The sequence below is a fragment of the Podarcis raffonei genome, chromosome 4, assembly GCF_027172205.1.
Source record: "Podarcis raffonei isolate rPodRaf1 chromosome 4, rPodRaf1.pri, whole genome shotgun sequence".
In the NCBI taxonomy this organism is placed as follows: Eukaryota; Metazoa; Chordata; class Lepidosauria; order Squamata; family Lacertidae; genus Podarcis; species Podarcis raffonei.
The window spans coordinates 29,460,069-29,483,017 of NC_070605.1; the positions used below are offsets into that span (position 1 = coordinate 29,460,069).

A 22,949-nucleotide genomic window follows, 5' to 3' on the forward strand; every position below is an offset into this window, starting at 1 on the left:
AATCAGAGCTATTGACCAAACGACTTTAAGGTAAAGAAAACTGACCGGAAGCCATTCTTTCAGCAAGGAGTTATAGTTAAGAGCCTAAGGCAGCCCAAGTGACTCACCTTGTTGAATTTTAGTCAGGAGCTGATGGCGCGCTAGGATCCTACTTATCCTGTACGGAGAAGAGCGTCTTGCAGCCTGATCAAAACGCAAGCACATCTCTTGGCCTTCTGTTGACACGGCATTCACACAGTAGCAGCCTGAAGTGCTGGGCACCTGCCTCAACATCTCTGCCTTCACGTTTTTCAAAAGGAAAAACAACAACTCTTAAATCCCAGATCTAAACCGGAGCACTGAGAGAAGAGAGGCAAAAAGTTGGAAAGCACAAGCGTTTTTTAAAAAGAGAGAGAAAGAGAGAAAGAAAGGAGGAGTGCCAAAAGCTACAATTCAGGATTCCAGCTTCCCTCACATGATCGGAAAGGGCCAATCAGTCAGAGAAAAGAATGTGAAAGTACACAGCGTGCCTCGCAGAGGAAAGTGAAGGCTATTCAAGCAGTTGCAGCCCCACATAAACGCTGGAAGCGAAGAGCCTTGGAGCTGACTAAGCAACGATGAGCCATGACAGGAAAGTTTAAAGAAAGGAGAGAGAAAGAGGGAGAGATTTCACGTTGCAACCATCTGAAGCGCGCAGGAGCCCCGATTTTTTTCTCTGCCTCACAGACTCAGGTCTAAGATGCCCTCTTCTCTCTACTGAGGATACGAGAACTTCCTTCCTTCGCACCGGAGTTTGTTTTAAACTGTGGGATACAGAGTTCTGGAACTTTTTCTTAAAACTATCGAGAAGCAGAGTAAAGGAAACTCTTTAGCGGCACAAGTGGCAGGGGGAGAAAAAGTGAAGCTGAACAATCCCTTTAAGCTTTTAAAGCATTCTAACAAAGGACAGATTCATATCACTGCTCTTCTCTAACAAAGGGTGAGAGTGATTCTCCCTCCACCCCGAATCACTCCTGCAGTGACTCATGCGGGGCTTTGTCTTATAAGAAAGATGCTTCTGGTTACTATGAGTACAAAAGCCCTCAAGAATTTGGTCTTGTCGTCCAATTGAATCTAAATAGTCCAGGAAGCCTTTGCACATTTGAATCCTTTTTTAAAAAAAATATTTTCAGTACTGAAATGGACCCACTGTAAAGAGTTATCTAGCATCCCAACAATGCGTACTCATGTCGCCAGTTTTGAGTTTGTCCACTGTCTTTTCATGCTAAGCCAGGAAGATCTATTTATTGAGTGAGCATTTATCCTGATATCCTTGCAGAACACTAACATGGAGCCAGCTTTAATCGTTCTGATTTGCTTGCATTTTCCCATTAACAATTTCTTCATTTCATACTTCTCAGTGCATTTTCCCCATCGCTTTCCTAATCACAAAAGGGTGCATCTTTTTAAAGGAGGTTTTGGTGCACTAAGGTGCAAAGCATTTGATCCACTTTAATTTTGCAAACCTAAATTTCCCATTGTGTGCGCCCTCCCACAAAATACTGACAGCCTGATATAGCACCCTTTAACCTAACATGCATTTGAGGAGCCATTTCTTAATTTTTAAAAATCATATATTTATATGGTGGTAGTGTTGCTAAATCAGGCTGAGACTCCAGCCTGGGTCTCAGGTCACCAGTCGAAGCCCACTGGACTAAGCAATCATCCATTTAGTTTTGTAAAACACAATGTTTACTTTATTCTGCAGAGGACTCTGATGTTGTTTAATTAGTGTTTTTATGGAGCAGTCAAGTAATTTCGTTGTCCCCGAGAGGGGGCAATGACAATAAAGATATTATTATTATTATTAATTATTATTATTATTATTATTATTATTATTATTATTATTATTATTAATGTTTTCATTTGTATGAGAAATTTTCAGTGTGGCTATTCTTAAAAAAGCAAAATATATACACACAGGAAAACAGGAAACTGCCTTATACTCAGCCAGGCCATTGGTTCATTTAGCTCAGCACTGTCTATACTGACTAGCAGCTTCTCTTTAGGATTTCTGACAGGCTTGTCTCCCAGCCCCAATAATAATAATGATGATCATGATAATTTTATTATTTATATTCCACCCATCTGGCTGGGTTTCCCCAGCCACTCTGGGTGGCTTAAAGCATAAATGAAAGCATAATAAAACATCAAACATTTAAAAAATACAACATATTATATAGACTATAAATAAACCAATAAATCAACAGAAACTAATAATCATCATTCAGGTAGGTAGCCGTGTTGGTCTGACGCAGTCAATATATATATATATTTGTCCAGTAACACCTTAGAGACCAACTAAGTTTGTTCTTGGTATAAGCTTTCATGCGCACGTTGAATGGTTTCTTTAAAGTTTAGGTTTAATTATTGTTTCCCAAGATGTGTATGTCTTTAAGGGCCAGAGCAAATAACATGACCTAGTTTTACAGCTGTGAAGCAGTATAGCAGGTGCTGTTAAGTTATGTTAATTAAGCTGTTGGGTATAGTATATAAAGAGCAGCCTGTAGCTCTCTCAGTAGCCTGGTGGATGGGTCACACTTATTGATATAATGTAATTTAATGTAAAAGGAGTTTTTGTTTTTGTTATTTGTTATTAAACCAAGCAAAAGTTACTTTTGCGTTTCTTGAATGTGTGGTTTCCCCAGCACGCCTTCTGCTGCCCAACTAATCTGCAAAAAGCCAACAGTGCATGCACACTTATTCAGATACAAGAAGTGTGCATGCACACGAAAGCGTATACCAAGAACAAACTTAGTTTGTCTCTAAGGTGCTACTGGACAATTTTTTATTTTTTTATATGATCATGATCATCATCATCATTTTGCAGTTACAACCAAATTAAAATAACCGCCAACCCCAACCCAACAAAAACAAAGCAGAGGAACCAAAATTAAAACCATTTAAAACATTTTAAAACATTTTAGCCTGTTGCCCCAACCCAAGAGTTGTTCCAGCAATGTCCCTCTGGCCATCCAGGAGCCTCTTTTGGCTGTTCAGGGTGAGTCTGGGCCTCACCCTCTAGGACAGGTGGAAATGGGCCTTGCAGCAGGAGCACTCACAGGGATTGAGACAGGGACCTCCTGGATGCAAAGCAGATAATCTACTGCTGAGCTGCAACCCTTCTCCACCTAAAGACTACATGGAACCCACTTATAGGATATAAATTCGCCACAGAGCCGTAGAGCTTCAGAATAATGACCTCTGGGAGGAGCAGAGAGAAGAACACCATAGTGCTGTCCCACTTTCTTCCCAAAGCTGGGAAAGTACTCTGGAGGACTCTAGGACCCTGTCAGAGCCCTCATGCCTCCTTCCCAAAGCCCAGTGCCCCACTTTCCTGGCCGTGGGAAGGCAGCAGGAGGGCTACAAGGGTGCATCAAATGTTGCCAAGGGCCACACAAAAAACCTCTTGAGGGCCACATGCGGCTCTTGGGCCACATGTTGGACTACCCAGTTCTAGACCAATAAATTGATGAATTTATTGAAATTATTATATTCTATAATAATCAATAATAATAATATTTGAAATGAATATAGAGTTGAAACTTTAACATTTACATCTTACGTTTAGCTTCTTCATGACAGGCGAAGAAGGATGGTGTTTGTTTCACGAAGCTGTCAAGCAGCTGTGCTGTGATTTGGATACTGAGTGACACTAGTACTTATTGCCAGTACCAGGATTGTTATGTACTGAAGTTCTCACCCTGGGCCAGCAGGGGGATATCTATAGTTATGCAAATAAAAGATCGAAAGTGACGTTCAGTGATTGGATAGTTTGTATGCAAATGAAGGATCGAAAGTGACGTTCAGTGATTGGATAGTTTTAGAAAGTTGCAACAGTTACGATTGTTCTGGAGCTCTATATAAGCAGGCTGACTGAGCTCCTCATTTCAGTTCTGTTCCAGCTTACAAATAAAGAGCTGCTTTGGAAGAATCGCTGTGTCGTCTGATATGTTCGCCCACTACTTAAGAAGGATGTTCCTCCTAGGTTCACAGAACTACTTAAATCAAGATTTTAAGGCTTGGGAACAGCATCCCTGCTCTCCTTCCAGAAACCAAAGGATGCACTAAGAGTAGAAGAAGGGAACTGAGAGGCAGAACCTTCACCAACCTCCTTTTTGGCAATGGAAAGGGCATTTGTAAAACACAGGCTAGAAATATTTCCAACAAACAATGAAAATGTTTATTTCCTGAAAATGGAAGTGCCGCCAAGTTCTGAACATATTAATTATCACTGATTTTAAGTAGGTTTTATTCTAAATAGCAGTGTAATCCTATGCTGCCCTACTCCACTACTTGGTGAAAGTTCCCACGCTCTCTAGAGCAGGGATGTCCAATCAGTAGATCGCGATCTACTGGTAGATCCCTGGCTGATCCTGGTATCCTTACCATGTACAAAAAGTTACTCTGTGCAATCCTCCCCCCAAAAAGCTCAACAACTCTGGGCAATTCACCCACCCAACGCACGCTCCTCCTCCCTCCAATGACAGTGGGTAGATCACTGCCAGTTTTTTTATACTAGGAGTAGATCACAGTCTCTTGGGAGTTGGACATGCCTGCTCTAGAGAGAAGACCAGGCTAAGAACAGCCCCTTCTGTTTAGCAGGTATCAGAACAGCTCTGTCCCTCTAGTGGTGGTTCAAGTCCGTGGCACCAGTGGAAAACTGGGATGGAGGATGCTAAGTTATCTTGAGAGGCACCAAGACAAGGTTTCTTTGGAATAGGATGCTGTCATGGCACAGCTCTTTTCTTGCAATCTTGGGGTTAATGCGGGACACAGGGTTGGGGCAAAGTCATTGCTTACTTTAATAATTTTACTCACTATGTTTATAGTTTCAAAGGGAGTTTACCATAAAAAGAAAAAACGAGGCGCTTATTTGATACAAAAGGGCCGCCACATTAGATTAGAATGATCTCCAGTTGCCTTTCTGCCCTATGGTTTTATGAAAACCAAGTGGAACCAAAAACTTGATTCACATGATCTCCCCATGACCACTTATGAGATGGAAATAGTATGGATGGGATTCACCTAACGAATCCCGAGAACAGAAACCCTGAACAAGGACTTCTGCTTGTGCAATAGGGCTTCCCCCGCTCTTCCCCATGTGCCCCCTAAATTGGCTTAGGGATGGGGAGAATCCCCAGAACAGCATATAGGCACGGGAGAGGGGGATCGTTCCATCTGGCAAGCTGAAATGTTGGTGCTAATGGAACATTCATCTTAGCATGGTGTTCACTTCCTCCCATAGCTGTCAACATTTCCCTTTTTAAAAGGGAAATTCCCTTATTCCAAATAAGATTCCTCACAAGAAAAGGGAAAAGTTGACACTATGCTTCCTCCCTATGAGATTTAGGCACTTGTATGCATGCATCAAATGTTGTGTGTGGTTTAGCAGAGAGGCGTGCAACTGTTTCTGAATACATAAAGGCCATTATTGCTCAGGGAAGCATCTCATAGCACCAGAGTACACATGTTAACTCAGATGTAAGTCCTAGTGAGCAATAAGCCAGTGTGTGGCACTGGTTAATGTTGGACTAGAACCTGAGAGACCCACTCAACTCTGAAACTGACTTGGTGATCATGGGCCAGATGGTCACTTTTCCCTCAGCTTAACCTACCTCACAAGGATAAAATGGGAAGCAGAGAAAATCATGCATGCTATCCTGAGCTTCTTGGAGAAGAGGCAAGATAGAAATATAATAATACTCCTAGATAAGTGGGTATAGGACAACCCAAATTAGTGTTCATATGGAAGTGTAAACGGTTAGATGACTTTTCTTCAAATGTGCCAGTTATATCAAAACATTTCACACATTGTACTAATATGTCCCATGCTATAAAACTAGCAGCAGGATCGAGCAATCATTGTATTATTATTTATAAGACATTAGTACCAAAACAATATGACTAGACAGAAAAGGCAGTAATTGTTTGATGCACGTTACACCTTGCAAATACCAACTCATTACAGAAGTGGTTTTTTTTAAATTTACTGGAATCTACCTATTTCTACAAAGCACCTTAGGCTACATATCTATTGCATGGAAGATGCTACATTAGTTGTCATGATTATATTACAGAGTTAATTAATGCCTCAGAGCGTATTCACAGTTTTATGTAGTTGGACTTCTGCTTAAAACACTGATAGCATCAAAGGCTTCAATGAAATGCTAAAATTACTTCTCATCTATTTACTGTGCACATTTAAGAAGGCTCCTGAGTCTGGTGATAGCTGACAGACCTCTGTTCGGTTCCTAACTTTGGGAGTGGACCACAGACTGAATCATTTCAGACTTTATTGCGTCAGTGTTTCTCTTTACGATGTTCATTCATAGGGTGTGAAGTGCAATAGCTCTTCTAAAGAAGCCACAACAAACTCCTGTGATGGAAGGTGGCAACTCAGATGGCTTGTTCTAACCTCCCCCATGAAGTAAATTACAACCCACAACATTAAAGCATCTTGTTACAATAAAACTCTAAAGGAATTTCGACTCCATGTTTAGGCTGGTGCTCACAAAATTGTCTGGTGAAGTAACGCTAATGCAGTTTAGTGCAATGGCATTGTTCAAGAAGAACGTTGAAGTCAGACTTCTGTGAGTGGTGAATGCTGGAAGTCTCCCAAAACTGGGGAAGTGTGAAGTAGCCATACTAGGTCTGCAAGGCATTACAAAAGAACAGAGTGGTACAAGCAGTATACAAATGGAGACCGGCATGTGAGCAGGATGGCGGCTCCAGTGGAAAGTAGTACAAGACAGAAGGACTAAGGAATATTTCTTAGCTGCACCCAAGAGCATATATAAGAGTTTGTTACAGGAGGAAGAAGCAGAGAATATATAAACCCCAGCAAGCATGGCCAGTGACCAGGGATGATGGGAGTTGTAGTTCAGCAACATCTGGAGGGCCAAAGGTTCCCCAACACTGTGGTGCACCAGCTCTATGGCATCAGGAAGCGGTGGTCTACCTCCTTCACTGGAGGGATATAAGCAGAGGCTGGATAACAATCTGTTATGGCTGCTGAATTTCTGCAATATTCCTGCACTTAGTTGGCCTACAGGATCTCCCAAGTTCCTGGTCCAACTCTAAAATTGTATGATTTTATTATTCTAGGTATCCCTTGGGAAAAGAACAGCAGGAAAAGCTACAAAAGGAACGGAGCTTTCTATTTTTCACAACGAAATAAAGATGTTTCTTCCTTTCCCCCCCAGACCCGGATTTTAATGGTGAGCGAGAGGCTTTATAAAGGATTTCAATCCAAGAAAGAGGTGGAAAGAAACAGCACGATCAAACTCCTTTAAAAAAAACCCAAACTTTGAAATCCAGAGAGATACTGATGTGTTTTAGAGGCGAGACAGCTGCTGTATGTAAACTGTCTGACAATTTCTTGTAAAAAAGAATACTCCTGTGCAAGCGGATTTTTACATGTAAAAGTAAAGCTCAAAGACACCCACACACAATCCTCAGCTCAGCAGAATGATGTATCCGCTTCCCCCCTCCATTTTGAACATCAGGGGGATTATCTGCCTGCATTTTAAGAACTGTAGGTTTAAGGGGATAACGATGCTATAAAATATTTCTTTTGATATTAAAAGCATTAATGGACCTTATGCTGACATGTCAGTTTGGCACAAAGAAGTGCTGTTTATAGTATAGGCTCAGGGAGAAGGAATGACAGCAGTGACAATGGCTTCCTATCACACAGCCTGAAGATCAACATTATATCCAAGCAAGTAATATTCTTCTCTCTCTCTCAACTGTGTGTGTGTGGGGGGGGGGAGAGAGAGAGTATAATGTTTGTGTAAACATTGACCTTCTAATAAGGCCATACAATTAAATTGCACAGCAATCATGTGCATGATTACTCAGAATTAAGTCCCACTTGGTTCAACAATCCTACACATATCCTACTAGTTCCATTAAGTTCAATAAGATGTATTTCTACGTGAGCACAGGATACAGTCACTGCAAGGTATTGTAGGTATGATACACAAAAAGTTACATGAAATTTCTAGGCACCATCCTCTCCACAAAACTACTGTGATTCATAGATTTCACCCGGCAGTAAAAAATTCAGGTAGCTATAGTTCTTGCTACTCCATAGCCATTTTATGTAGATTTCTTCACTGCAACATGCCTAAAAGAGACCAGGAGCAGTCCTTCCTTCAAAGATGCATTTATAATGAATATTATGTCATCAGCCAACCCTACCCCAAACAAGCCACTATTATCCTGGTGGTTAATTACCCACATGGTTCCAAGAATCCCATTCATAGCAATTGTGAGAAACAGAGGCTGAAGATAACATTTCCAGATTCTGTGTGTGAAGAAGCACCATAGTCCAACAGGGATGTAACAGATGTTTTTAAATAAATGTTTTTATTTCAGTTTTTATAACAAGACTAAATAACAGTGCATTATAGAACGACCATCCCATTCATATCAAGGATACAAGCTATTTTGCCAGCAAAAATGTTCTGCAAATCATGTTGCAGGAGGAGATGCGACAGTCATTATTTTCACCAGAGGGTTCAAATGTAACAAACCCCACACTATTATAACGGTGGGGGAGAAAGACATAGACCACTTCTGGACTTCCTACGGTTACCCACTGATTGATTTTTATGTGATAAAGTAATAATGAGAACTGAACGCCTCTTGGCATTGACTTGACTGCTGATAGTTGAAGATGTCATATTTGAAGTGATGCAGCAATAGGGGGTTGCTGCCAGTTACTGTTTCTAGCCAAACAGATGTTTCACTTTAGGTTCTTAAGGGGTCACAAGATTAAGGGCAGGGTAAGTGGATGAGCAAATGAGCAGGAGAAAAAAGATGGGGAGGCACAAATGGAAAACACCAGAAAGCCGAAAAGAAAGAGGCGGGAGGGGGAGAGGTGAAGCCACAAAATGATGCTCAAAAGCTGAAACTGTGTGGGTAGAAAACAGCCAACATTTCCACGTGAACCAAATATACACATCACAGAGATTCAGTCAAAGCACACTGCCTCAAAATCCAAATTTCATTGAATCAACACAGTGAATGGAATCTCATTGCCCCTGCAGAAAGATGGGTAACTACAAAGTTGACCATCCAAAGTCTGAGATAAGATGAGGAACCTGATTTAGTTTAGTGCAAACTGAGAAGCCCAAGCCACTTCATTTTTGCATAGTTGAGAGATGTATGCTATCAGTCTCTAAGGTCAGCTTCAAAACTAAACCCAGAACAATCCACACTGACAGTGCCAGCTTCAAAAGCTCTGAACAGGCACCTGGGTCTCTGAGATGCTTTAGCAGTATATGAGAAGATAAAGGATGGCAGACAGGTGAAAGGTGCCAATATAATTGCAGTTTGCCACTCATCTGCTCCTCAGAAGGCAACTGCTATTTGCCACAGGCAAAGTTATGACCTGGTTTCATTCTGTAAGAATTTACATATAGCATGCAAGCATCCAGGCCCATAAGATTATTCAAGATACAGAAACAGCCTCCCATAATCTGCCTTTTTAAAAAAAAAAATGCTATGTACATATGGCTAATGACAAAAATAGTTCAGAGAACTAATCTGCATGATAAAATAAACATGGTGTTGTATCAAGTGTACAGTGTAAATGGTAAAAACTGAATATGTGAACATCTGACAGGCAACATCTTTGTATCATTTACAGAAACTAAATATTTCCATTTTCCCAAAACAGAAAAGCATGCATTGATGGAAGTTTATTTTGTGTCAGATGACTCTCTTGTTTTGCTCATTTGCCGGCTGATTTATCCTAAGAACATAATATTAGGACATTCAACTGAAGTATTCTTTGTACAAAAAAGAAAGTATTGCTCTGGCTTTCTGCCACTGGAAAACATTACTCCAAGGGTCTAAGTCTTTAGAAGAAGCTGCTATGAGTGGGATCTCTTCATTATAGTTTACTGCAGTGACCTAGAATCCAAATGTAGATGTTCAAATCTGTCCTAGCCGGGAATTTGTTCCAGTCATTTAATAATCCCTCTGAATTTGTTAGCTTCCATGAAACACTACAACAGAAGGATTACTGCATACTTCTTAGCTTGATAACATTTGCTCTGCCCCTACAGCAGCAGCACTCTGTCGTCTGAAGATATTTACTTCATGTACGTGCATAAAAGCCAAGTTGTTGTTCCAGAGTGAGCTTTGCTTAAGCCCTTTACCAACCACAGATCCATTATTTCATTTGTTTTCTATTTAAATCAGTTTTCTCCGCCTTCTAACCTTTACTATGCCAAGTTTATCTAATTTGAGGAGGAATAGAACCTGAGAATCTGAATGTATAACCAAAGAAAATAAAAAAAGTCCAGTTAGATCATTTGACAGTATATCCAGGGGTCAGCAACCTTTTTCAGCCGTGGGCCGCTCCACCATCCCTCAGACCATGTGGTGGGCCGGACTATATTTTTTTTGGGGGGGGGTATTGAACAAATTAGGGACGCGGGTGGCGCTGTGGGTTAAACCACAGAGCCTAGGACTTGCCGATGAGAAGGTCGGCGGTTCGAAACCCACGTCAAAGTGCAAGTAGATAAATAGGTACCGCTCCGGCGGGAAGGTAAATGGCGTTTCCGTGCGCTGCTCTGGTTCGCCAGAAGAGGCTTAGTCATGCTGGCCACATGACCCGGAAGCTGTACGCCGGCTCCCTTGGCCAATAAAGCGAGATGAGCGCCGCAACCCCAGAGTCGGTCACGACTGGACCTAATGGTCAGGGGTCCCTTTACCTTTAATGAACAAATTCCCATGCCCCACAAATAACCCAGGGATGCATTTTAAATAAAAGCACACATTCTACACATGTAAAAACACACTGATTCCCGGACAGTCCGTGGGCCAAATTGAGAAGGTGACTGGGCTGCATCCGGCCCCCGGGCCTTAGGTTGCCTACCCCTCGTATATCCTCTAATCCAGGGATGTGGAATCCGCAGCCCTTGAAATGCAGATGGACTACAACCACCATCATCTCTGACTATTAGCCATGCTGTCTGAGTCTGATTCGAAATTGGGTTTCCCCACTTTTTTGTCCCCGAAAAGGCCAATCAGAAGGGAAACTCGAAGCTTTCAGGCTCCATACAGAAGGCTCTAAAGCTAAAATTATAAATAAGGAGTCATCTACTGGTCCTCAAAGTTGTCAGTCAACAGCTACAAGACCAAACTCCCCATCATGCTCTTCTTGTGGGTTCCATACTTTCTACATGTAAGTGGTTGAGGGAATGCAACTGCAGTTAAGCGGTATACAAATAATTGTGGAAATAAAAAAGAAAACAAATAATGGGCTGGTAGGTAAGAAGCAAACACACACAAAAACATGACTGATAAATACTTTTTCCATTTCTCACGCTTCAGATCTCCCACTTGCAATATATAAAAATACAGTACACGGAGCTGGCAGTCAGCCCAAATTCTAAACCTTTTACTGCTATAGGAGTCCAGAACATACAAAGGGCACTGCCTTGGCTACCCCAATACAGACAAAAGGAGCAAAAAGCTCCGACCACAAGAGGATGAGAGGTTTTTTTGTGTGTGTATTATTATTGTTTCTGCATGGGCAGCAGGATGGAGATAAGAGGATGGTTTAAGACATGAATTCTGCCACACACAAAAAACCAATTTCCTTGTCATTGCTGGTTTATGTTTCCCCCAAAAACTTTCCTAACACCTTCTGTTTCTTGTACTTTCTTGTTCCGTTTCTGCTCCCATGCAGAGACAGAGGAAGCTGTTCTGGGGACATGTTGTCTCTCTGTCACTTGGGCAGGGATTTCTACAGACGGAGATTATTTTAAATGCCAGAGGGGGAAAAGAAGAGAGAAAACAGCTGCTGAAAAGACTCAGTTCATTACATCTGAAGTCTCATCTCTGTAGCCATTCACACACACCAACATAGACAGTACAAAGCAGGGCTGATTAATGGACATTTCTGGGCATTTCTTCTTTTGGTCTGAGTGACACCCTCCATCACCCAAGGCACCTTTTTCTAAAGTTGCAGCCTCACATCTTGCATTTTGATATAGGCAGCTCCAAATTTGAATTAGAGAACATTGTTGGGAAGTGAGGGCTGCAAGATGTTTGTTAAAGAAGGTTTGTGAACAGTTCGCAGACCTGTCAGCATCCATCTGTTTGAATCTATTAACTGGCACATTCCCAGCTGTGACCTTCCCAATATCCAAAATAGAGGATGCTTTTGCCTTGCTCCAAATCATATAATTCTAGAATTGGTTTAATTATGTGGCATGGCAGAAATCTTTTTTTATAATAGCTCACAATAGCTCACTGAACTTCCCCAATACTCTGAATTCCTCACAGCAATCCAGATTGCAAGGAAATTATGTGGTACACCAGTCATAAGAACAAGATGGTAACATGAATGGATAATCTGTTGGAAAAATGCATGGAGAACAATGGAAGATCTAGCAAAAAGATTTAATTTACACACCATACTTTACAGTGCTCTGAGGCACAGTGCAGACTCAACCATAGTTAACCCTGAGCCTTGTTATAATCCCAAACATGTGGACAATGTTTCTTGTGAAACCATAGTTCAGCTTCTGAGCTAAGCCTGCCTAAACATGGAAACACACGCAATATCTGCTTGTCACCACATAAGCGAAGAGGATAGTTGTAAAACAAAGTGCGAACTGAGAATATCAGTCTAACATACACAAAATATAGAGGTTGAAGATACAAAGTTGAAGATACAAGGATGCTCTGGGAATTTGGAGGTCCCTAACTCTGGGTTAAACCACAGAGCCTAGGACTTGCCGATCAGAAGGTTGGCGGTTCGAATCCCCGCGACGGTCCCTGCTCCTGCCAACCTAGCAGTTCAAAAACACATCAAAGTGCAAGTAGATAAATAGGTACCGCTCCGACGGGAAGGTAAACGGCGTTTCCGTGCACTGCTCTGGTTCGCCAGAAGCGGCTTAGTCATGTTGGCCGCATGACCCAGAAGGTGTACGCCGGCTCCCTTTGCCAATAAAGCGAGATGAGCGCCGCAACCCCAGAGTCGGCCATGACTGGACCTAATGGTCAGGGGTCCCTTTACCTTTACCTTTAACTCTATCTAACTCATGCAAGACCCCTACTCTTTTGCAAGCTGAGTTGTACCCAAATCTCCAATAGCTTTAAATATAGGAAACGTAAAATACTGTATAGATGAGTAGAAAAAAGTAGTTAAGCTAAGCACAAACACAACACCACTGTATTTAGACTGAAACCTTTGGGCAAGAGGCTGAAACGCATGAGGCATGGGTCACAATTCAGTGATATAGCAAATACTATAAATATTTTAAAAGTTCCAAATTCAATCCCTGTTGTTTCAAGGTTGGTTGGTTTTTAAGATAGCAGATGATGGAAATGATCTCTGTATGAGATGCTGGAAAGATTCTGCCAGTCAGAGTAGACAATACTGGTCTAAACGGAAAAATACTCTGTCTGAATAAGACAGTTTCTTCTGTGCCAATATTAGACCTAAAGGTGTGAGCTGCTTATTTTGGGTAAGTAAACATCTCCAGGACATGTTGTAAGGAGCAATTGTTTTGTAGTTCAGAAGTCAAATGCAAGCAAATATAACTATTCTGAATAAGGAAAGTATGTTTGAGATAGGAGAACAAATGTGAACAGTGTGTATATGTATCCTGGACTGAAAATATAGTAACATATGCTACATTCAATATAATTAGTAAGAAATTTTGGTATGAAAAACATCATGAGTATTGTTCAAAACCAGACAACCACAATCCCTTTTGCACTACTACACATTCCCACCACCTTATATTTAGCTTCCAGATGTCAAGGAAAGCATATCTGAGATAATAATTCTATATATGTTTTCATTTTTGCTCCTAAAAATAATAATAACCTGAGATCCCAAGCACACTTGCTTGGAAATCATTTCTATCAATAAGGCTTCCAAGTTAATGTATCTAGATTTGCAATTTAAGTCAACCATCAATTCCTAGTGGCATTTTTCTTTTCTTTTGTTATTAAATTTGTATCTCACCTTTCCTCCAATGGGCTCAAGGTGACAATCTCAGTACGGTGGTACCTCGGGTTAAGAACTTAATTCGTTCTGGAGTTTTCTTAACCTGAAACTGTTCTTAACCTGAGGTACCACTTTAGCTAACGGGGCCTCCTGCTGTCACTGCACCGTCGCCGTTTCATCATGAATAGTACCCGAGGTACTATTTCTGGGTTAGCAGAGTCTGTAACCTGAAGCATTTGTAACCTGAAGCATCTGTAACCCGAGGTACCACTGTACTCCCTCTTTCCATATCTTCACAATAACCCTGTGATTGACTGAGAGTTACACTAAGGGGTTGGTAACTTGCCCAAGATCGCCCGATGAGCTTAATGGATGAGTGGAAATTTGAACCAGTGGTGTGCTGTCATTGGACTAGGGCAGGCATAGGCAAACTCGGCCCTCCAGATGTTTTGGGACTACAATTCCCATCATCCCTAGCTAACAGGACCAGTGGTCAGGGATGATGGGAACTGTAGTCTCAAAACATCTGGAGGGCCAAGTTTGCCTATGCCTGGACTAGGGGGACTAGGCTAGTCTCACATGACACCCTGGTACCTCCTTCTCAAAGCCTGGGAAACTTCTGTCCAGCTTAGGGAGGGAGGTGCGACACTCTGGTGGATCCAAGAGTCCTCCTACCACCTTCCCAAAGCCTGCCCAGCTTTGGGAATGAGGTAGGGCATCTCCAGCATCCTGTCAGAGTCCTGGCACATCCTGCATACACACTATACCTTTAAAGCACATTTGAAGCACACCTCCTTCCTCAAAGAATTCTGGGTACTGTTAAGGGGTCGCTGGGAATTGTAAGTCTATGAGGGATAAACTACAGTGCCCAGAATTCTTTGAGGGGAAGAAGGTGCTTAGAATGAGCTTTAAAGGTACAGTACCCGTCACTCTGCATTGCCCAGTTCACACATACACTGTTCCTCATTTTAATGCATTCGGCTCTTCCTTAACTTCTTGGAACCCTCCTCTGTTTCTCAGTATCTTTGCTGGAATGTAGATATGGGAAGTGGGTACAATTCCTTTTAGCAAGAGCTTGTCACGTCATGTATGTAAGTATCCATGGCATGTTATTAATCACTGACCTTTTGGCGATCACCACAATTCTTATAGGACCAAACCTCCCACAGAAATTCTCTGGCTGTCCGCATGAAAGGACTAATGATAAGTAATCTTTTTCTTCCCAGAAGTACCAGAGATTATATAATGAGACTCTTTCAGAAGACTTCTCTTTGACAAAGAGGGTCTCTTTTTTTCCATTGCCGAGACAAGGATTTCACACATTAAAATAACCATTGAAGTTAATCAGAACTAGTAGCCCTTCTAATTCCCCAGCCAACTAAGAGGAAAACAGATCATAATATCCTTGCTTTGCTTCTTGGAAACATGTGGCTGTAATTGACTGTGGTATGTAGGAGGGGATATACACAAAGTTCATGATGATAAATAGCATGTTTTGGGTACACAGAGTTTCCACATCCTTTTTTAAAAAATGGTCTCTACTGTGAAATATTCAGTTTATATGCAGATTGTTTAATTAATACTGGGTTATCTGAATTGGCAGATAAAGCTTAGTTATGAAACAGATATCAAAATAATAGTGTTCCTATTAGTTGAAATCAAAGCAAATACATGTAACACAGTCAATTTGTCATGAATGCATTGCACTAAATGTATATATAAACTCTACTGATTATATTTCTTGCAAATTAATGATTTCCTGTACATTAGCTCTATGTAAGATTTTTCTGTTGAGTTATAAAACTATTGTATTTTAAAATTCTGTTGGAAGCTGCCCAGAGTGGCTGGGAAAACCCAGCCACATGGGCGGGGTATAAATAATAAATTATATTATAGTATACATATTATATTCATTCCTATTGGAATAGCGTCTCACTAGTTGGAAATGCCAATGGAAATCTATTGGTCTTATAACTCCTTTACGAATACTATTATTCTAATTCATTAAATATTCTATTTAGAAGAATGCTATCTCACAATTCATTGACAGTCTTGTCATAGCAGTAGAAATCAACTGTATGTCGTGCCATACCAATCAGAAACTGTTTTGAACACCCCACCTCTGTACTCTAGGAATAGCAAATATCAACAGTGTTAACACCATTTCAAAAGCAACTAACGTGATCAGGATAACCACAGGAGGTTCCTTTGCCCAAGCAAGAGTATCTTGGGAGCTGGAACACAAAAAAGAGTCTGTTCCACAAAGATAGTCGCATTCCTGATTAGGTGGTTTAAAAACCTGGTCTGGGTAGAATTCAGAAGATCTCTTGTAACCTAATCACACTCATACCAAATAGAGCCCTACTGACTTCCTAGCGCACTGATGTCACAGCAATTCATAATACATGTTTTGTTCCAGTGCTTCACTGCTTTCAATGCCAGTTTTTGTCTTTATCAGAAACCAGCCTAATAAAATTTGGGAGCGTCTGATTATAGATAAAATCACATTCCAATCAATTAAAAGTAGCATCCAATCCAAAGTATGAGGATTTATTGAGAAAACAGCTTCTGTTCTTAACTGTAGCTGGTGCCCAAGATGGGTTCTCAAAGCCTAGCTAGACTTTTTCGATCCTTATTTATTGGTGCTTTCTAAATTTGATTGTATTTACTTGAAATCATAGAATTGTATTATCTAGTCCAACCCCCAGCAATGCAGGAATCTCAGATGAGCATTCAACCTCTGCTTGAAGCATGACAGATGACCATTCAACCTCTGCTTAAAAACCTCTAAGGAAGGAGAGTCCCCCCGAATGGAGACAGTTCCACTGTTGAACAGCTCTCATTGTCAAAAGGTTTTTCCTGATGCAAGCACTCTGCTGATAAAATTATTAACGTCTCTTGGTTTCTGAACATGGAAGACCCCTCCAAAGCACCGTAGGGTAAGATACACATGCCAATGGCCTTTGGAGAGAGACACTTTGTTTATATGCTAAAAGTCTCGGAGCCAAGATAGGCAAGCTGCAGTGCTTTTAGAGAGCATAAATATAGTGGGCAGAATGGAAACCTGATGAAATGGATAACCAGTGGGACACAGTTATCTTCGAATACAAACTTTACAGGAAAGACAGGAAATCTATGCATCCAGGTGCCATAAGAAAGTTGCAGAGATAGTGCAGGATGGTGCACACCCCGGAAATGATCTCTTTCAGCTTTTGTCTTCTGGAAGAAGGTTGTTGTTGTTTAGTCATTTAGTAGTCTCCGACTCTTCGTGACCCCATGGACCAGAGCACGCCAGGCACGCCTGTCTTCCACTGCCTCCGCAGTTTGCTCAAACTCATGCTGGTAGCTTCGAGAACACTGTCCAACCATCTCGTCCTCTGCTGTCCCCTTCTCCTTGTGCCCTCTATCTTTCCCAACATCAGGTCTTTTCCAGGGAGTCTTCTCTTCTCAAAGTATTGGAGCCTCAGCTTCAGGATCTGTCCTTCCAGAGAGCACTTTCCCCCTTAAGAATGGATAGGTTTGATCTTCTTGCAGTCCATGGGACTCACAAGGGTCTCCTCCAGCACCAGAATTCAAAAGCATCAATTCTTCGGCGATCAGCCTTCTTTATGGTCCAGGGTACAGGGTTATAAAGACTAGGACTAGCCGTCTGAGAAACAGTTTCTATTCAAATGCGATTTTGGTTTTAAACGCAGTGTAAGGTAGTCTCTATGGGAGTATATTGTATTTAATTATGGGGTATCAGAGTTTTTAGGGGGCTAACCAGGCTGGGATAGCTGGGATAGGAGGCTTGTTGGTTTCTGAATGTCTGATGTAGTTTTTCAATTTTGTTGTTCTGTATGGGACAATGACAATAAAGATTATCGTATCGTAGAAAGCATTTCCTGGAGGTACAGTACTGTTGCTCTGTACATTGAAGAGAATACGAGTCCAGTAAACTAGACATTCCAAAAGATTCATCCAGGCCCAAGAGTAATTTAGTACTGGGCATATACTCTCATCCACCTGAGCAAACTGTACAGGATGATCTTGAGCCAGAGAATGAAATCAAGGAAACATCCAAAGGAAGAAGTGTTATAGTAGCGAGTGAGTTCAATAACTCTCAAACAAATATGAGATACAAGCATATTCCAGTCACGGTGACAAAGAGATAACTTTTCTAGATGTCCTAAATGACTATGCTCTAGAAAAGTTGGTTGTGAAATGGACCAGGGGGGCAGTAACCCTGGACTTAATCTTAAGTGAAGTCCAAGACCTGATGTGAGGTGTAAATGTTGTGGAGACACTTCATCGAAAGATCTCAGGGCAGTTCACAAGATAAAAACACAAGGGAAAGTTAAAACAAAAAAGGACAAAACAATAAACCCCTCTCCCACAAACACATTTGAAAGGAGGCCTGATTAAAGAGAAACGTTTTTGCTCGGTGCCTAAAGATATGACACCAGCTGCACCTCCCTGGGGAGAACATTCCACAGACAGGGAGCCACTGCAGAAAAGGCCTGTTCTTTTGTTGCCACCCTCCGGATCTCACGTGGATAAATGCAAAGAAGGGCCTCAGATGATGAACACATAGTCTGGGATGGTTTATATGAAAAGAGGAGGTCCTTGGGGCATTGTGGTCCTGAGTTGTGAACAGATAGCATCCATCCACCCAAAATTGATAGGTCTTGATTGCTACTCCTCATCTTTCCCACTTCAGGTGTCCTCGTTGAAGTTTAGATAATGGTTTATTTGCTTGAGTCAACTACCCTGTTCCAGATTCATCTACCCTATTCTACCAGCAGAAGCCAGTGCAAGGACTCTCACTAGCACAATGGGGTAATTCTCCCCACCTCTCACAGATTCATTTTGGAGGGTTGAGAGAACTCCTAGAACAGGGGGAGGAGAGAGGAGATGGTTCTCTTGGGCAAGCGAGACATGACTGTGCTGATGGAATGATCTCCCTAGTGCTATGCTGAATTCCACTCATTCTTTTTATAGTAAAAATATATTGGAAAATATTCAAAAGCAAGAGAGAGGAAAGCCAGACAGAAAGAAGACGCTACTTTAAGTCATCTTAAGAGTAGGTTGGTATGGGATTGCATTGCCAAATTCAAGTCTGCAATGAAAAGCTGCTGATTTGACTGTCACTCAAGGATTTGGTGAGAATAACAGATCAAGCTTTTTAAAGAAATAAATAATTAAATGTTGGGCAACTGTTCAACATACAAGTATGAAGGATGAGCAGCTGATAGCATTCCAAAACACAATAATGTATTTAGACCATGCTTTTTTTATTAAGAAATGTTAGAATGAAGTAGAATACAAGGCTTTGGGCTGCATTTGTAGAGGCCATGACACAAATTAAGCTGGACATAAAATACAAAGGCAAAAAGCTGAAAAGTCACTTAGGTATGACAGAATATATTTTGCACTCTTTTTCCCCATCTTGCGTGCACAATTTTGCTATCTTGTCAAATTAATCATTTCAGGCTGCAATCCTATACACATTTAGCTGGGAATAAGTCACGCTGAATGCCTTTAGACTTACTTCTGAATGAACATATATAGGATTGCATGGTTAACCAGATAAGCATCAGCTGTCCTACAAGATCACCAGCCTATTGGTAGAGAGAGAAGTTTAAATTATAGTGTTTTATTATTATTTATTAGGTTTTTTATCCCACTCTGCGTCCCCAAGGAGCCCCGGGCAGTAAACAAAACAGCGGAAGGTTTTATAAGTTTAGGACTTCAGTACTTCAACCCCCTTAGCCAAAAACCCTTACTTAAATTATTAATCTAGAATTCATTCAAGGACTTGCCTGCAGCCGAATAGTAGTTAGTCAAGGAAATTTGCTTCACAGGAAATGGCAGCTGGCATGCACTTTAATTTTGTTGCATTATATACCAAATTTTGTTGCATTATATGCCAAAAGAGATATGGCTGTTCTGATTAAGAATAAGTAACGGGAAACTGTCAAGTGCAATGAAGACTGTAAATTGTTCCCTATGTTTACTGGTGGCTTCCACAGGCTCCCACTATGTCAGCATACTTTGGAACTACAGACAGCTGCTACCATAATGCAGCTGAAATAAGAGGCTCTTGGAGAGCAAACAAACCTTCCACTTTTCCTTCAGGGGCTTCTTAGTTTCTGACTTGCTTCAAACTGGCTCAACAGTGCAACTACCTGGGAGTCTCAACTTCCATAGGCTGCAACTACACACAATAGAGGCAGACTTCTTGTTTAAACTCAGTTGTCTGTCCCAATCACATATGAAGTGAGGAGTACTTAGTGTCTAAAACAAGATTTTTCACCATTTGTTTACAAAAGTTAGTGAGGTTTTCCTCCTTCTTGAAAGGGGTTTTAAACTGACATTCTTATGAGAAATCATAACATTTTCTCCCGAATGATATGTGTGCACATCATGTGTCAGTTTGTAGATAATTATTTGGTTATTACCGTATACAGTAGATCAGGCACAAGGTTGTTGCTACATGTAATAAGAGCTGACTTGGCATTTTAACTTTACAGAGTTTGAACTTGGAACATGACCATAAGCTGCCATGCAAAGTCCAACAATTACAGATATATAGCCACAGATATAACTACTGAGGACAATGCAGAAGATAATGTTTACATTTAGCCTAAAATGATATGTGTAAATCTCCTGACAAAACTCCTACCCATTCTCTGAAAAGTATAAAATGCCTCCTGAGATCAAGGATGTTTCCAAATCTCTCATACTGATGCTCTCTAAGATGGGTGGAAAACCTTATGGTCCTCCAGATGTGGTTGAACTACCTGGCCATTGCCCCTGCTGTCTGGTGGTGATGGGAGAGTTGAAGTTCAACAACATCTGGAGGGCCATAGGTTCCCCACTGCCATTTTGTAATCAAGAAAACATCTGACCAACCCTCTGATTTATAGAGTTTACAATTCTTATATTGTTAGTGTGCCATGATCGGTACTCACACATGGCCATGCCTCATGAAACAGATGAATGTTGCCTTTACTTCCCAAGCGAAAGTATCTGAGTAGACAGTGGCATGCATAGCAAACATGCCATCCACCCACCCAAATGGTTTCCTGTTTCAAAAGAGGCTGTTGCAGCATGAGACGTGCTCACATGAAAGCAGCATCCATGCCAAAAAGGTTAAGTGTATAGAGATTTGTTTTCTTGGCAGCTCTTACTCATCTTTTTCCTAGGGACAAGAAAGACAAAAGGAGGAGGCATGGGCTATGTTCATACACAACACAGGACTATGGGAAACTGAACCATTAAAACTAAAAGCCCATCAGCTCAAATGGTAGAGAATACAACTCACTGTTTGGCTCTGATTCTGTGTGTACACGTGGTAGATAAATAATGTGTTTTATTGATACTGCCTCCTGGCGCAATGATGCCACACACAAAACAGGACAGGAAGAAGTACATTTCATGTACTCACAAAGAATGCTCACTTTAGAAAACCCTTACTTTTGATACATAAACAGAGCAGAAAGTGAAATTCTAGCTCCATCCTTCTATAGACCATTAGGGTCTCTAATCAGGGGCGGGAAACCTGTGGCCCTGCATGTGTTGCTGGACCACAACTCCCATTGTCCAAGATCATTGGCTATGCCAGGTAGAACTGGAATCCAACAATATCTGAAGACAAACCCTCTATTCCTACTCTATCTCTACTCTGGTCATCATGGAAAGGGCACACTTTGGCTGGGGTTTCACCCCCCCCCCCGAAAGAGATTGTAAAGACAATATGCGGGCCCCAAGACTCAGGAAGCACTTTGATCTCTTACCCCACACCTGACCACTGCTTCCCCTTGTTCCTGAATGTTCACAGAAGATCACTCATGTACTAGAGCTACTTACGCATTCCTCAACACAAAGTGGGAATCTCTGAGGCAGGGCAGTGGCGGTGGTGGCAGCGAAACAGAAGGCGTTTATATCCTCCCTGTGTGCTTCACATGCTTTTGGTTGAGTGCAGAAAGTGCCGCACAAGCTTGCCAAAAGTTCCAGGTAGGAACACAGCGAGCTGAGAGCATCTTGGCACTTCTGCCAGCCAAACATTGCAACCAACTAAACACAGCAGGGAGGGGGGCAAACATTCCTTGCTCCTCTGTGGTCACAGGAGGTGCTTTTCAGGAGCAGCTCCTTTCCCTACTGCCTGGTTTGCTAATCTGAAATGAAATGGGAGATCAATAATTGAGAAGATGGTAAAGATAGAAGCTCACAACACTGGAGAAGGCAGGAAAAGCACTTCAGCTGCAGGCTGGGGTGAGGGGTAGGACCGCTAGAAAGCTGCCCTGGGGACGCACGATTGTGAACCAAAGCAACGTATTTAAAAATAGCTTAGGAAAACACACTGGAAAGGGCCAGCTGCACGTTTCACAGATACTGTATATAAAGAAGCTCTCTTGTAGGAATTTACACCTAGCTACTGTGGCCACACAGAGATTGCTCCTGAACAAACACATTCCACAATGTGCTACAGCGACCATGTGTGAGCATGCATGTGCAATCACAGCACAGCCTATACTCGGTATACAGACATTCTGGTCAGGGTATACAGCTGAACACCCTGGGCAGAGTGAAGGTCAAGGAACCTTCTAACTAAATGCAGCATAGAGATGAAGGCTGGGGTGTGGGTGGAGAGACTTAGCAAGAGTCTTGCAGTATAGTCAGAGTCAGAGAGAAGTGGTTGCATGGCCTCAGGGGAATGGAGGGGCTGGGATGGAGTGGATCACATAGAGCATTGACCTCAAAGGGAAAAGGGAAGCTGAGGGGAAAGCTGGAAGTTCCTGTTGTACACCTTTCACACAACCATATATATGGAGACAGACAAATGAATTCTGTTTTAGACACGTAAGTACTGTACATAAAGTCATAGATCGCGATGTCTCGCTTATCAGGAAGTTAAGTTAATCCACTTCAGTGCGCACATCAATTGGAAGGGCAGCCAGGATGA

The 22,949-nt window shown here is 41.6% G+C and overlaps 1 protein-coding gene across 3 annotated transcripts in view; it reads right to left on the bottom strand.

Annotated features, from left to right (window-relative positions):
* Positions 1–22,949, bottom strand: part of STARD13 (StAR related lipid transfer domain containing 13) — a 194,737-nt gene that overhangs the window by 112,177 nt on the left and 59,611 nt on the right. The window contains exon 1 of one of the 3 annotated variants that reach the window (XM_053386030.1): positions 108–835. The exons of the other annotated variants lie outside the window; for them this stretch is intronic. Within the exon in view, the coding sequence (XP_053242005.1) occupies positions 108–273 (166 nt within the window). The 5' untranslated portion in view covers positions 274–835. Of the gene's footprint in view, positions 1–107; positions 836–22,949 lie in introns of those variants that run through there. 3 annotated transcript variants of the gene reach the window in all.